The sequence below is a fragment of the Schistocerca piceifrons genome, chromosome 2 (genome assembly GCF_021461385.2).
Source record: "Schistocerca piceifrons isolate TAMUIC-IGC-003096 chromosome 2, iqSchPice1.1, whole genome shotgun sequence".
Taxonomy (NCBI): domain Eukaryota; kingdom Metazoa; phylum Arthropoda; class Insecta; order Orthoptera; family Acrididae; genus Schistocerca; species Schistocerca piceifrons.
The window spans coordinates 122388083-122405461 of record NC_060139.1 but is presented as its reverse complement, the minus strand read 5'-3'; the positions used below and the strand labels follow the sequence as shown (position 1 = coordinate 122405461).

Here is a 17379-nt window from a genome sequence, read left to right as displayed (position 1 = left end):
CTTCACACTCCATCACACCTTACAGCTCTATTTCGTACTGTAAAGAAGAAAGCTCCTATCTGCACCTTGAAAATCATTGTGGTTGTATTAACATCTCAGTTCTTTTGCCACTTGATATGAAACAATGCATAATTAATAAGATGTGACCTCTTCATCACTTTAATAAATGACACTGTGTTGTACAGTACCTAACTTGTTATTGTGGATATACAAGTGCAGAGAATTAGTAGACAGTATGCTGCTTGATATTTTATTTTTGTATATAAGCTTATTTTGACTTTATTGCCTTCATCAGTACATGTGATGTGTTTGTAACACACCAGTAACAGTTCCATAGTACACAACCCACAACAACATAAATATCTTTGAATAAACAACTAGCTGTCAAATTTGAATTTATACGACTATGAAAATAATAAAAAATTCTATTATAATATATGTGTGACGTCAAATCATCGAACAACTTCAAAACGTTACTGAAAAAGTATTACCTCCAGCAACTACGGACAGCAGCAATTGTTTACTAAAAGTTAACAGATGTCAGGACATGAGTACAACATCCATTGTAAAAAAACTTTTATTAATTATGTATTAAGTAAAATGCAATTGTTTGCAGATGTACTGATGAAGCCAATAAAGCCAAAATAAGCTTATTTACAAAAATAAAGTGCCAAGCATCATACTGTCTACTAATTCTGTGTATATGTCCTACTCTGACATAACATATGCTGCAGGTTCCATTATAAAGAAACTTATATATAAAATTACATATCAGCTGTTTGATTATTCCTAATGTGAATTTTCTGATAGGTATTCTTATGCAAGATCTAGACCCAAGACTCAGACAGATGTATGAAGGTGTAAGGGATGTGCTTTCCAAATATCGTTCTGGCAAGCTCCCCAAAGCATTCAAGATAATACCTCATCTTCGGAACTGGGAACAAATACTTTATATAACAGGTAATGTTGTTTTCATGGATATTTTATTAATGTATAAGTTAATTATAACAATAGCAAACTTTTCTTTTTAACTTTCATTTATCCATTTTACAATTTGTCAGATCCACCAAAGTGGAGTGCTGCAGCCATGTACCAAGCAACTCGAATATTTGCTTCAAATTTGAAGGAGAAAATGGCACAACGTTTTTACAATTTGGTCTTGCTACCTCGCATTCGTGATGACATATGTGAATACAAACGGTTGAATTTCCATTTATATCAAGCTTTGAGAAAGGCCTTATTTAAACCCGGAGCTTTTATGAAAGGCATGCTTTTGCCTTTGTGTGAGGTTAGTATATCTCTCTTTGCTCTTTGCTTTTTTGTGGGATTAGTCTCTCTCTCTCTCTCTCTCTCTCTCTCTCTCTCTCTCTCTCTCTCTCTGATTAGGTCGTACTGTAGTATAGAGTGATTCAGATATTGTAAAACATTTTGCTTTAATGCAACTTTTCATCGTACTGTATTTATGAACCAAGAAAGTGTCTTAAGGCAAATAGAAATCATTTCATCAACAACTTCTTGAAACAGAACGGTAATTATATAGAATGTCATGCAGTGAAAAGTGTTGGAGGCATTTGGCTTCCAAAGTGCCATAGTGTGCTTGACAAAAAGATCAGTACAGATGCATAGTCATGTAGAATTTCACTTTTTTGTTTGTAAGAAGATTAAATTGAATAGAGTACACCATTGGGGAGTGAACTACCTGTAACTGTCACATTCACTGTAATTCCAGAAGAATGACAGAACACACTTGTTTCTCAAATATACTTGATAACAGAAGAAATGGTCAGTGCTGACTTTTACTTTCCCATCAAGTTATGCAAGAGTCACTCACTTAAGTGATAGGTTGGGTTGTTTTGTATCCCATAGTGATTTGGGTTCCCTGCCTAGCATGGATGTGGACATGTCAGATGTGCTGAGGCTGTGAACGGTGGTTACGGCTGCCATCATAAGGGGATCCACTGCCTAGATATGCACATCATATGACACCACCTGGTGGTGACTGCTTGCCACTGAGCCTCTGGCCCGGGTTCACAGCATTTGTGTACTTTGTAGCTGTTTGTACCTCGCAATTGCATAGCAAAGGTGACTCGGTTTGTTTTCCAGTCCTGAGTGGTACTAATTTGAAACTGTTGTTTTTCTACACTGACTCCACTATGTCCCAGACTTGTTAGTGCATTGTTCACTTTGTGAACTAAGTCTACTGCGGACTTAAAGGAATGCGTGTTTGTTTCCCTGTGGTTTGGTGTACCCACTGGAGCAAGTGACAATCAACACTACCTACACCACACAGAACAGAAATGGTTCTATTTTCTTCTCACTGTGATTGTGGAAGTCCTTTCTAAAAATACACAAAGAAACCATGTAATTTCTGGTATTACATAAGTGCACAAAAAAATTGTCATCTTGAAAGACATCTCACTAATACTGTGTAACACCACTGCCTTGATGCTGTCCTCAGTTTGGTGAGGAAGAATCCAAAATGATTAGAACAACCAAATTGCAGGGATGTTTATTGCTATATTTTGTCAGCTGTTCCAGGAAATCCCAGGTATTATCCATGGGATTAAAATCAGGGGATTTAATAAGCTTGTCAAGGTGTGAAAGGTTGCCTGAATGTTTGTGAAACCAGGAAAGAATACATGCTACATTGTGCACATGACTGTTGTCACGTTGGAAAAAGCAAGTGTAGAAAACATACTCATCATGAAGCTGTGAATAAATAGAAATACATGGTCACCGAGACAGTTCAAATAAACGTCCTGATTGTTGGTCACAGTACCATAAATAAGTTGACCATAATTAAGGTACAAAAAACACCCCTGAAGCATAGCAGAATAAATTATGTCCTGACCTACACTGTCCATGTTAAATGCCGTATTGGGTCCTCGGTGCACTCAAAGCTTTGCATCATTTGAAGAGAGGCCAAATCATGACACATTGAACCACACTACATGCCTCCTGTTTCCTACTTTCCAGTTTTTGTGTTGTTGGGACCATTGAAGTTGTACCACTGTCAGCAGTGGCCCTTTGTGGGATAAAAAACATGCTCCTCATACAGGTTGTGAGGGCCCAAGGGATGTCTACTGACCGCTGTGTCATCCTCTGCCTTGCAGCATCATGCGGGAGCAGTATGGAGGGCATGTGGTCAGCATACTGCTGTTTCGGCCACTTTGCAGACTCCTCCGCATGGCAGCCGTCTATGCTGACCCCCTCAGCTGTAGAGGTGGCCTGTTTTGTGGGATACCTGGCTCAAAGTGTCCATTGCATACAGTTCAGTTCACACTTTTTACTTGGAAACTGGTTGAGATGAATGTGCATTCACTGACAGTAACAATTCCTTTCAGATTTTAAACTGATTGACATTGACTCGTATCCAGCACCTGCATACATCTGCATCATACTCTGTAAGCCACCTAATGATGTGTAGCAGAGAATACTTCTGGTACCACTAACTAATCCCCCCTATTCTGTTCCACTCCTGAATGGTGTGTAGGAAGAATTATTGTCTGTAAGCCTCTGCATTGGCTGTAATTTCTCAGATTTTCTCATTGTCGTCCATTTCATAAGATGTATTTAAGAGGAAGTAATATGCCATCTGACTCTTCCTGGAAAATGCCCTCTTGGAATTTCAGTAGTGAACCTCTCCATGATCCACAGTGCCTCTCTTGTAACACCTGCCCTTGGAGTTTGTTGAGTATCACTGTAATACTCTCACACTGACTCTCTCCCACACACACACACACACACACACACACACACACACACACACACACACACACACACACACACATTCATTCTCTCTCTCTCTCTCTCTCTCTCTCTCTCTCTCTCTCACACACACACACACACACACACACACACTCTCTCTCTCTCTCCCTCTCTCTCTCTCTCTCCCCCCCCCCCCCCCCCCTCCTCCCCTATCAGTCCTACTTGCTAAGGATCTCGTATTAATGAACAGTACTCACGAATCAGTCAGTTACCTTACTAGCCGCTTCCTTTGTGGATGCTTTACATTTCAATAAGATTCTTTCTACAAATCTCACTGTTTGTTATATGTGGTCATTTGACTTGAGGTTGTTCTGTATAGATACTCCCAGGTATTTTATGGTAGGTACTGTTTCGAGCAGTTTTCCCTCAGTAGTGTAGTTGTACAGTGGGGGACTTTTTTTTCTTATGCACATGCAGTATGTTACATTTACTCATATTCAGAGTCAATTACCAGAGCCTACAACACGTCATTCCTTTGTAGGTCATTCTGCAAAAATTGATACTGTCTTCTGGCATTGCTGCTTTCTTGTAGACAACCACATCATCTGCGAACAGTATTAAAGAGCTTCCAACACTTTCTGCTAGATCATTTACCTAGAAATTACCTTTACATCTGTCAACTTTATTCTATTAAGGGCGATGTGTTGAGTCCTGTCTGCAAGGAAGTCTTGAATCCAGATGCAAATTTGGTGTGATACTCGATAAGCTCTTATTTTTTCCCCCTAACTTGCAGTGCAGGGCGGTGTCAAATGTGTTCCTGAAGTCCAGGAACAACGACCTGAGCACCATTGTCCCCAGTTCTGTGGACCTCATAGAGGCAAAGAGCAAGTTGAGTTTCACAAGATCTCTGTTTGCAGAATCCATGTTGGTTTTTATAGAGGAGATTTTCGTTCTCCAAAAAGTCCTAATTCTGTAGCATAAAACATGTCCCATAATTCTACAGCGGATTGACATCAACATATAAGTCTATAATTATGTGCACCTTTCCTACAGCCCTTCTTGAAAATGAGCTGCACTGTTTTTGCAGTGACTAGGTAACCTTCATTGCTCCAATGTTCTATGATAAACTGCTGCTAGTAGGGGAGCAAGTTCTTTTGCATAATCTTTTAGGTATCTCATCTGGTCCTGTTGCCTTTTCAATATCAAACAATTGTAGTTGCTTTTCTATTCCATGATTGGCTATCTCAGTATCTGTCATTTCGATGTTGTACGATGATTGAAAGGAGGGACCATGTTACAATTTTACGCGACGAAACAATTTCAGAAGACCTATTTCAGACTCCTTTCTGTTACCTTCCATTTTGGTACCAGAACTATCACTGAGTGAATGAATGGAGGGCTTTGAATTGCTTACTAATTTTACATAAGACTTGGTTTTTTCTCAGATTGGTTGACAGAATTTTAGTTTCAAAATACTTGTTTCATTGCTCTCTTTATAATCAGCTTGTGTTTGTCAACAAGATTTTGACTTCTTTGGAATCTGAGGTGAATCTCTGTTTGTTTACATAGCAGTTTTCTAACACACCTATTATACCACAGTGGGTCTCCCATGTCCCTTAAGATCTTGGTTGGAACATACTTGTCTAAGTCATATTGAACAATGGTTTTGAATTTGTACTCCACATCTTCATCATCGTCATTGAAATTTCATGCTGACATCTCAAATTCTCTGCAGTTTGTATCCTGTCACTTGCTAAGCAAACATATCTTCCTACCTTCTAACTTAACATTTCTCATAAAACCCTTAGTCATAGTTGGTATTACAGCCTTATGATCACTGATACCTTCCTGTGTATTAACTGATTTGATAATTCAGGTCTGTTTGTTGCTAGGAGTTCTGTGATATTACTTTAATTCCCTGTCTCTGGCACCAGTTTTGGTTCCATGACTTCCCCAATCTGTAGCTGGCTAGTTGAAGTCACACCCAATACCACAGCGTGACTGGAAGAATTATTAACAGCATTCTGCAAATTCTGTGTGAAGTGCTTTACCACTACAACTTCTGACCTGCGCTCTCTATAAAAGCATCCGATTACCATATTTGATCAACTTACGGAGCTTACCTTCACACACATTAATTTCACATTCAGAATCCGTGACAACCTCAAAGATATTATTGAGTTCTTTACCCTGCGTTCTAAAATTAGTAGGGGTCAGTGAAGTGAAATGCAAAGAAGACTAGGATTTCTGGTGAGATGAGTGTAGAGTAATATCAACAAGAACAGAAAATGGTATAGTGAGAGTAGGATTCGTTGTGAATAGGAAGGTAGGGCAGAGAGAGTGTGTTACTTTGAATAGTTCAGCGATAGAGTTGTTCTTACCAGAATCAACAGCAAACCAACAGTGACAGCGATAGTTCAGGTATACTAGTTGACACCGCAAGCTGACAATGAGGAGATAGAGAAAGTGTATGAGGATATTGAAAGGGTAATACAGTATGTAAAGAGAGATGAAAGTATAATAGTCCAGGGGGACTAGAATGCAGTTGTAGGGGAAGGAGTAGAAGAAAAGGTTGCAGCGTAATAAGGGATTGGGACAAGGAATGAGAGAGGAAAAGACTATTCAAGAATCACAAGAGGAAGAAGTATATGTGGAAAAGACTGGGGGATACGAGAAGATTTCAGTTAGATTACATCATGGTCAGGCAGAGATTCTGAAGTCAGATACATGATTGTAAGGTGTGCCCAGGAGCAGATACAGACTCAGATCACAATGTAGTGCCGGCCGTGGTGGCCGTGTGGTTCTGGGCACTTCAGTACGGAACTGCGAGACTGCTACGGTCGCAGGTTCGAATCCTGCCTCAGTCATGGATGTGTGTGATGTCCTTAGGTTAGTTGGGTTTAAGTAGTTCTAAGTTCTAGGGGACTGATGACCTCAGATGTTAAGTCCCATAGCGCTCAGAGCCATTTGAACCACAATGTAGTTGTGATGAAGAGTAGACTGAAGTTTAAGAGATTAGTTGGGAAGAATCAGTGGGCAAAGAAGTGGGATACGGAAGTACTAAGGAGTGAGGAGAAGTTGTCTAAGGCTAGAGATACAGCAATAAGGAATAGCTCAGTAGACAGTCCAGTTTCACAGAAGTCGGAAAAAAAAAAACAGTTACAAAGAAGGTAACTGTGAAGAAACCATGGGTAACAGAAGAAATACTTCACATGATCAATGACAGAAGGAACTACAAAAACGTTTAGGGAAATTCAGGAATGCAGAAATAAAAGTCGCTGAGGAACAAAATAAATAAGAAGTGCAGGTAAGCTAAGATAAAAATGGCTGCATGGAAAATGTGAAAAAGTTGAAAAAGAAATAATTGTTGGAAGGACTGACTTCTTGACTCAGCATACAGGAAAGTTAAAACAACTTTCAGTGAAATTAATAGCAAGGGTGGTAACATTAAGAGTGCAATTGGAATTCCAGAGTTGAATGCAGTGGAAAGGGCAGCGGGGTGGAAAGAGTATATTGAAGGCCTCTATGAGGGGGAAGATTTATCTTATATTATAGAAGAAGAAACAAGAGTAAATTTAGAAGAGACAGGGGATCCAGTATTAGGATCAGAATTTATGAGAGCTTTGAAAGACTGAAGTTCAAATAAGGCTGAAGGGATAGATAACATTCCATCAGAATTTCTAAAATCATTGGGGGAAGTGGCAACAAAACTACAAATCACGTTGTTGTGTAAAATGTATGAGTCTGGAGACATACCATATGCCTTTCGGGAAAATAACATCCACACAATTCTGAAGACCGCAAGAGCTGACAAGTGCAAGAATTATCGCACAGGCAACTTAACAGCTCATGCATCCAAGTTTCTGACAAGAATAATATACAAAAGAGTGGCAACAAAAAATTTGAGGGTGTGTTAGATGATGAGCAATTTGGCTTTAGGAAAGGTAAAGACACCAGAGAGGCAATTCTGACATTGCAGTTGATAAGGGAAGCATAACTAAAGAAAAGCATAACTAAAGAAAAATCAAGACATGTTCATAGATTTGTTAACCTGGAAAAGCATTCAACAATGTAAAATGGTGCAAGATGTTCAAAATTATGAGAAAAATAGGGGTAACCTATAGGGAGAGACGGGTAATATAAAATGTGTACAAGAGCCAAGAGGGAAAAATAATAAAAGTGGATGACCAAGAATGAAATGCTAGGATTAAAAAGATTGTAAGACAGGGATGTAGTCTTTCACTTGTACTGTTCATTGAAGAAGCAATGATGGGAATAAAAGAAAGATTCATGAGTGGAATTAAAATTGAAGGTGAAAGGATATCCCAGTGATAAGATTCACTGATGATATTGATATCCTGAGTGAAAGTGAAGAAGAGTTATATGATCTGCTGAATGGAATGAACAGTCTGATGAGTATGGAATATGGATTGAGAGTAAATCAATGAAAGACAAAAGTAATGAGAAGTAACAGAAATAAGAACAGTGAGAAACTTAACGTCAGGTAGGAATTCTGATACCTAGGCAGCAAAATAATCAGTGATGGATGGAGCGACATCAAAAGCAGACTGGCACTGGCAAAAAGGGCATTCCTGGCCAAGAGAAGTCTACTAGTGTCAAACATAGGCCTTAATCTGAGAAAGAAATTACTGAAAATGTATGTTTGAAGCACAGCATTGTATGGTAATTGAACATGGACTGTGGAAAAACCAGAACAGAAGAGAATAAAAGCATTTGCAATGTGGTGCTATGGACAATTGTTGAAAATTGGGTGGACTTATAAGGTGAGGAATGAGGAGGTTCTGTGCAGAATTGGAGACGAAAGGGATACGTGAAAATCCCTGACAAGGAGAAGGGACATAACAAGAGGACTTCTGTTAAGACATCAGGGAATGTCTTCCATGGTACTAAATGGTACTGTAGAGGGGAAAAACAATAGAGGGAGATAGGAAATGGAATACATCCAGCAAATAATTGATGGCATAGGTTGCAAGTGCTACTCTGAGCTGAAGCGGTTGGCACAGGAGAAGAATTTGTGGTGGGCAACATCAAGCGAGTCAGATGACTGATGACTAAAATAATAAAAAAACTGCAGTAAATATGCCTCCACTGTTGGCAATTAACCTATCATTACAATAAATATTCCAGTCTAAAGTTAGGATATTGTTGCTATTCACTTCAAGTTTCAATCAACTTTCTGTTCCTAGTACTACGAGGTGGAATCTAAAATTTCCGGGACTGGTGCTGACATCTGGAAAGTAGGTAGAGCACTTGCCCGCGAAAGGCAAAGGTCCCGAGTTCGAGTCTCAGTCGGGCACACAGTTTTAATATGCCAGGAAGTTTCATATCAGCGCACACTGCGCTGCAGAGTGAAAATCTCATTCAGGAGTAGTAGATCTTTGCACTGCTAGGTGGCAAGAGCTGCATATCTGATGAGTCAGTGTGCGGAGTGGCATTCAGCTGGGAGGACAGGTTGCGTGTCCACAGTGATTTCCAAAATACTCTTGTGTTTGGTGTGTGGTGATTTAACGATGGATCTGCGAACAGAACAGCATGTGTGTATCAAATTCTGTGTGAATCTCGGGAAAATTGCTACAGAGCCCCTTGCAATTATTCAACAAGTGTTTGGGCGATAGAGCATGAGCCGTACGCCTGTATTTGAGTGGCTCTTCAGAACCCAGAAAAGCAAGACAGTTGAAGAGCATGATCATCGTTTTCTTTGATACCATGGGAATTGTGCACAAAGAATTCATCCCACCCAACCAAACAGTGAATTCCACGTACCACTGTGACATTTTGCGACAGCTCCGTGAAAACGTGCGGCATCAACGGCCCGAACTTTGGCATTGAGGGAACTGGCTGCTGCATCACGACAACGTGCCCTGTCACACGTCCTTGCTCACCAGGATGTTTTTGGCAAAAAAACGACATGGTGGTTGTACCCCATCCACCGTACTCGTCAGATTTGGCACCTTGTGACTTCATGCTATTCCCAAAACTGAAACTCAAGTTCAGAGGCTGTCGGTTTGACACTCTAGAGAGGATTCAAGAAGCATTGCTGGCGCTGATAAACACCTTCAAAGAACAGGACTTCCTGAAAACGTTTGACCAGTGGCAGATGCGCTTGACCATTGTGTACATACGGATGAGAACTACTTCGAGGGTGGATGGTGACCATTAGTCCGAAGTTAAGGTTTTCAACAGATGACAGGACCAATCCCAAAAATTTTGGATAGCACCTCGTATATGGGCTTTATAACCTTCAGTAAGCAATACTAATTTTGGAACCTTTTCTTGGATGTTCCTGCAGTTTACAAATATCATGTTAACCTTTTCTACATCCAGTCTGTGAGGACGAGGATTCTCTGATAACACTGGCTGTTGTAAGTTTTATTTCGGCAGGCAGTTCGTTTTTGATCCCAAGGGAGGTTTCTCTAACGTAAAAAATGCCCATGTGCATGCCACACTGACTCCGCTACCGTAGTAAGCACTTCCTACAGGAAATTCACACTTGACGTATTAATTAGAACCCTACGATTCTGCACCAATAGTGGAGGGTGAGAAATCCGCTTCGGATACCATCGTGGAGTCATCTGAAACTCTGGTATACGCCTTTCACTCTGCTCCAAAGCAGAGTACCACGATCAACCATGAATATGATACAACAGATAGTGAGCTTAGCTCGCATCCCACGTTCAGTGCTAGTTCCCTTCACCAAATCAGCCATCCACCGAAAAGGAGCCAAGGATGGCTTCAGAACCCTTGCGGCAGGCATATTCATGCCAACATGTGCAGCTACTTGCAGCTGGTTGCACCCAGTGCACGTGATAGCTGCTGGCAGGGCCTCCTCGATATCTCTCAATTAGATTCTTTTACGAGCACTGTTGTTGCATCATGTTAGATGGCTGCAAGTATGTCCTTCCTTGTATATCCGTTGGACCATCTGCATTGATACATAAGCAAATGGAACGACTTCATTCATGAAGCAATCATGGGCACTTCCAAACACAATTGCTTATTTCTACCATATCTCCACATTGACCCATCTTAGTGCACTGATTCATACAACCAATGGGGAAATACACACCAGTTCACTGTGATGACTTTGCAGAAATAGATTAATTCCTCACAAAAATTATAATGCGAGTGTACTGGATAGCGTCAATTTGAAGATCTATACTACGAAGCATTTCAAATCCACAGGAAGAGATCCAGGTCCACATTATCAATCATAAGACCAATGCAGGATGGTGTTCGGATGTATTTGGGTTTGAAGAGGATACATTGTGGTCCGTATATTTGTACTGGATCCTCATTTGGTGAGGAAAACACCAGTTTGTAAGTGTGCTTTGCAGGTGAAACCTACCAGCTCATTCCTTATTCATTCGACTGATTATGTCATTACATGTAGCGATTCCTACTTTGAGGGAAAGATATACAACAAATCCACTGTGCAGTGATGGGCATCTACATGGCAACCACCTATGTCAACCTGTTTGTGGGCCATCTAGAGGAAACCCTCCTATCCACTCAGAACACCAAACCCATTGCCTGGTTCATGCTCATTGATTATATGTTCATGATCTGGAACCAGGGCGAAAATACCCCATCTTTGTTCCTCCCAGCCTCAACACATTTTCTCCCATTTGCTTCACCCAGTCCTCTTACAGCTCTGCATGTCATCTTCATGGATGTTAACCTCCACCTCTCTGATGGCTCCATCCATACCTTTGTCCATTTCAAGACCACTAACCAACAACAGAGGCTGCATTTTGATAGCTTACTTTTCATCTGCACTAAAAAATCCCTCCCATATAGTGTGGCCACACATGGACAGCAAATTTACACTGACAATAATTCAGTTCTCAAGTACAGGTAAGAACTACCCCCCCCCCCCCCCTCCCCCCAAACCTAGTCCCCAGACAGATTTCTTGTACCATATCATCACACACCCCTAATCCTGCCACCAGCTTCCCAAGAATTACCTGCAAAGGAGTACTTCCCCCTTATCACCTAGTATCATCCCGCAGTAGAACAACAGAACTGTACCTTCACCTGGGCTTCGACTATTTATCATTGTGCCCAGAAATTACGAACATCGTACCCACAATCATTCTCACTCCTCCCAAAGTCATACTCCATGACCCATCTAATCTGTGCAAAATTGTAGCCCATCCTTGTGCCACATGCACTCATGTCCCCTTGTCACACAGATCATATCCCTGTGGTAGTCCCAGATGTGAGACCTGTCCAATACATCCAACCAGCAGATCCTACTTATGTCCCTTCACTGGCTATCTGTGAAAGCAGTCATACGTGAGCTTTCTGCAATTTCTGCACATAATTTTACACCAACGTGATCACCAACCAGCTGTTCACCTTAATGAACAGTCACCACCGAACTGTGGCCAAATGGCAGAGTTGACCTCCCAGTGGCAGAATACACTGCTAAGCACAACATGCTTGAAGTTAGTTTCTGCTTCACAACACATGTCACTTCGATTGCCCCCCCCCCCCCCCTCCTCCCGCCTCCCAAACACCAGTTTCTCTAAACTACAAAGATGGGAGTTATCCTTTCAGCTTCCACTAGCCTTCTGCCCTGTACTCATCTCCACACTGTCCACTGTCCTTGGACCTTAACTACACTCATTATGCAACCACATCCTCTTCCCATGGTCTCTCTTTCCTCTGTTCCAACCTAACTCCTCCTAATCCATTCATCCATGTCATCATGCACTGAACACACTGATTATGTTCGCGTATGTATTTATATGTACTCTAGCACAAAAAAGGATTTGGCTTGTTTATTTGCGTGTTGGGGAAGGCTCAACACCTGTACTGTTCCTTTACTCCTAAATTCTACCAGAACTTTCCATTACCATCTTTCTTAAATCCTCTAACATATCTATCTGATGAAAGGATTTAACATTCCATGCTGCTACACATATAGTGCCAGTTTTGTTTTTCTTGATTATGACATTTAGCTTTAGCTCCATCAATAAATGATTTCATTTTCGGTTACTGTTCACTATATGTATTAATAGTAAAATGTCATTGTATTTGCAGGGAAGTTGATTTGTCTTTTTTGTATATGCCTAGGTGTGCTGCATAATATTTCATGTGTCCCCAACATAGACTGAAAAACTGACATACTGCATTTCATTCAAATGTGTGCTCTTCATAGCTTTCAGATGTACACTGTAATAGCCAGTGACATGGAAGTTTATAATCTCCGCTGTATATAGCTACCTTTGTAAACTACACATATTGTAGAAAATGGGCTTACTATCTTATTGCTATTTTAGATTATATAAAAATGTATTGCGCATCCAAATACAGTGCCTGCTGCTCATGATTAACTTTCTTTTCAACCTCTCGTTTTGTTAGCATAGAATGTTTTTCACAACAGAGTAAGATATTAAGCAGTTGTTTTGTTGATTGTGTTAAAGAGCAGTAGCCTTTATCGTAGCTTGACTATGGTTGCATTTTTATGTACCTGGCTGTGATTAAATACACTATGGATTATAATAAATACTAGTTTATTCTGCTTGGCTTGTACCTAAAATGCTACTCAACATTTGCAGTATAATTCTTTGTTATTGATTTGTATCACTTTATTGCCATGTTTTAAAAAGGAAATTTTAACATGAGTTTTCTAAATTGCAGAGTGGAACGTGCACCTTGAGGGAAGCCATAATATTTGGCTCTGTCATAGCTCGTAATTCCATACCTATACTGCATTCTTCAGCAGCTATTCTTAAGATTGCAGAAATGGATTACAATGGTGCCAATTCCATATTTTTAAGAATATTTTTGGATAAAAAGTATGCTCTACCATATAGAGTTGTTGATGCTGTTGTATTTCACTTCCTAAGGTATGTATTCTTAGTTTATTAATATGCTCTCCAAATCCGTCTTTGCACAGTAACGGTATGCACTGTAAAGCATCCAGATAATGATTTTTTTGCATTATTATTGAGAAATTGTTTGTAGTGTTTAAACACATTTATTAAATCGGTGAAAATGAGCATGTTCATATTGATGCTATGAGACTTTTGTAATTTTTATGATTCCAGTTAGTCACCAGTTATAAATATATGCCATTAAGAACAACTAAAGCTATAACTGAAGTAATTTCTAGATAACTATGTATTTAGTATACAAATGCTTGTACAGGGTGTTTCAAAATGTTTTGATGAATTCATATTTCAATAACACACAAACTAATCATGAAAAAAGTTGAATGTTTTACACAGGGCACAACATTTATTTGAGTTTGCTTATAAAACATTACATTGGCCAAAAGATAACCATTAACAGCTACACTACACCTGAGGCTTTTAACCCAATTTTTGAACACATCTTTCATAACTGCTGGAGGAATTCTGGAACTTTCATAGTGAATTTGATCTTTTCAGTATTGTAAGCTTCTCAGCCAGTCAGAGTACACTCTTTCCATCAGATAATCCCATATTAAGTTTGGCATGTTTAACTCAGGTGAACAAGACGGCCATTTGATACAAGCACATTTGGAAATCATGTGGTCACGAAACACTTCATGGAGAGCTTTGCAAGGTCTTGTTGTGTGTGCAGCATGTTGTGCCATCTTATTGGAACATTTTTGTAACAAACGCCATAAATAGCATTCCACCACAAATGCCCGCTGTTGCTTTGACCAGTACAACATGACTACTTACCTGTATACAGGATGAAACTTGACGGTGCCTCCGTCAGTGCATCTAGTTTTTAGTGCACATTGTTCAGATTTGAAATCATAGAAACATTGTGAAACAGTCCATACTGTAACTAACAACTGGAGAGCTACTTCAGCAGTGTGTGAATCCTATGGTTTCTTTACTTATTTTGTTATGTACCATGTTTGGAAATGCTATCTATGGTGTTGTTGGGATCTCAGTCTTTTGACAATTAAGGTATGTGGCTGAAGGGTCTGCTGCATGCGGCATATGTGAGTGATGTCAATACAGTGAAGTTGTAGATCTTGAATGGACATGAGGATGTAAAATTATATCAGGCACATTTGGTAATCATTTTGCTAAGGATTGCTTTAATATTATCTTATCTCCAGTTTGAACTGCTGTAAAATGTATTATTTTGTCTGAGAGGATATGACCACAGGCATTCGCTGTGTACAGCAGCCTTTGTAATGGCTGTAAATGCAAATGTGTGTTTTGATGCATTTCATTAGAGTGCACTGTGTATCCAATTGTGAGCAGTACATTACAGCTTGTGTTCACTGTTCAGTTTATCAACGTGCCTTTAAGGATCATCTGAAGCTTACATTGTGTGTGCATTGTTATTTTATGCCCTAAATGACTGTCAGCAATAGCATTTGAACATTAAACCTCTTCATAAGAGACAAAATGCATGTCTGATAATGGTTACCTGCAGATAATCACAACAGTGTGTTACCACAACCTGCAAATTATAGTTGTTAGGTACTCTGAGGAGACTGCAACAGAACTGTGCACTGCCCACTAGGAGGCTGTAGGGAGGGCTGTGATGACCCAAACAGTATGCAACAGTCTCGCCTTGTTCGGTTTGGGTGTCAGATGTCTGTTACAAGTATTGGTACACATCCCCCATCATTGTCATACACAAAGGAAGTGGGTGAGGGAACACCTAGAATGAAGCCTGGGTTAACCTGACATCAGCTTCTCTTCACCAAGTATTAGAGGGCCCAGTGTCCTTCTCAGGTACACAGTCCAATGGATTCACAAGGGATTTGGTCCTGTCATGCTTTGGATTGGTATCGTGCAGATCTCAGACACTCCTCATCACTATTGATGGTAATTTGGAGACATTATATTATCAGGAAAGGATATGCTAATCTGTTGTCAAGGCCTGCAGTCAACATTTATATGATGGTTTTATCTCTTGTAATGATAATACACGAGCATCCTGTGATCCCCCTTATGGACATCTTTCTCCAGGATGCAGGACTCAACCAAATGCAACAGTCAGAGGTACTTGCTGATGTAAACTCAGCTGAGTGTGCTTAGGACCAGTTGAGACTTTGCAGTGTGTCTTTTTTTATCATCAGTCTTATGAGCATTTTTGAGCGGCCCAGCACGAATTCCTCTCTTGTGCCATCCTCTTCATCCCGTAGTAGCACTTGCAACTCATGTCCTCAATTCTTTGCTGGATGTATTCCAATCTCTGTCTTCCTCTACAGTTTCTTCCTTCTACCGTACCCTCCAGTACCATGGAAGCCATTCCCTGATGTGTCAACAGATGTCGTGTCATCCTGTCCCTTCTCCTCGTCAGTGTTTTCCATCTATTCCTTTCCTCTCTGACTCTGCGCAGAACCTCCTCCTCCGTCACCTTATCAGTCCAGCTAATTTTCAACATTCGTCTATAGCGCCACACCTCAAATGTTTCGATTCTTTTCTGTTCAGATTTTCCCACAGTCCATGTTTCACTACCATACAATGCTGTGCTTCAGTTGTACATTCTCAGAAATTTCTTTCTCAAATTAAGGCCTATGTTTGATACTAGCAGACTTCTTGGCCAGGAATGCCATTTTTTCTAATGCTAGTCTGCTTTTGATGTCCTCCTTGCTCTGTCCGCCATTGGTTATGTTGCTGCCTAGTAGTAGATTTCCGTAACTTCATCTACTTCATGGCCATCAATTCTGATGTTAAGTTTCTTGCTGTTCTCATTTCCGCTACTTCTCATTACTTTCTTCTTTCTTCGATTTATTGGCAATTCATATTCTGTACTTATTAGACTTTTCATTCCGTTCAGCAATTCATGTAATTCTTCTTCACTTTCACTCAGGATAGCAATGTCATCAGCGAATCATATCATTGGGATATCCTTTCACCTTGAATTTTAATTCTTCTTGTGAATCTTTCTTTTATTTCCATAATTGCATCTTCAATGTACAGATTGAACAGTAGAGGCAGAAAGACTACATCCCTGTCTGACAAACTTTTTTAATCCTGGCACTTCGTTCTTGGTCATCCACTCTTATTATTCCCTCTTGGCTCTTGTACATATTGTATTTTACCTGTCTCTCCCTATAGCTTACCCCTATTTTTCTCAGAATTTTGAACGTCTTTCACCGTTTTACATTGTCGAACACTTTTTCCAGGTCAACAAATCCTATGAACGTGTCTTGATTTTTCTTTAGTTTTGCTTCCCTTATCAATTTCAATGTCAGAATTGCTTCTCTGGTGCCTTTACCTTTCCTAAAGCCAAACTGATTATCATCTAACACATTCTCAGTTTTCGTTTCCACTCTTTTGTATATTATTCTTGTCAGCAACTTGGATGCACGAGCTGGTATCAGCCAGTCTCTTCCAAGTATATCTCCTCCTCTTGTGATTCTTGAACAGAGTAGTTGCTATTACTAGCTGAAATTTATTACAGAACTCGATTAGTCTTTCTCTTCTCTCGTTTCTTGTCCCAATCCCTTATTATCCCCCAACCTCTTCTTCTACTCCTTCCCCTACAACTGCATTCCAGTTCCCCATGACTATTAGATTTTCATCTCTCTTCGTATATTGTATTACTCTTTTAATATCCTCGTAAACTCCCTCTGTCTCCTCATCGTCAGCTTGTGACGTCAGCTAGTATACCTGAACTATCTTTGTCACTGTTGGTTTGCTGTTGATTCAGGTAAGAACAACTATATCACTGAACTATTAA

General features: G+C 40.0%; 1 protein-coding gene across 1 annotated transcript in view; it reads left to right on the top strand.

Annotated features, from left to right (window-relative positions):
• LOC124776756 (bystin) overlaps window positions 1-17379 on the top strand; it is a 57993-nt gene that overhangs the window by 36548 nt on the left and 4066 nt on the right. Inside the window, exons 4-6 of the mRNA XM_047251884.1 lie at window positions 811-960; window positions 1062-1288; window positions 13375-13583. Coding sequence (XP_047107840.1) covers window positions 811-960; window positions 1062-1288; window positions 13375-13583 — 586 coding nt within the window. The remainder of the gene's footprint in view (window positions 1-810; window positions 961-1061; window positions 1289-13374; window positions 13584-17379) is intronic.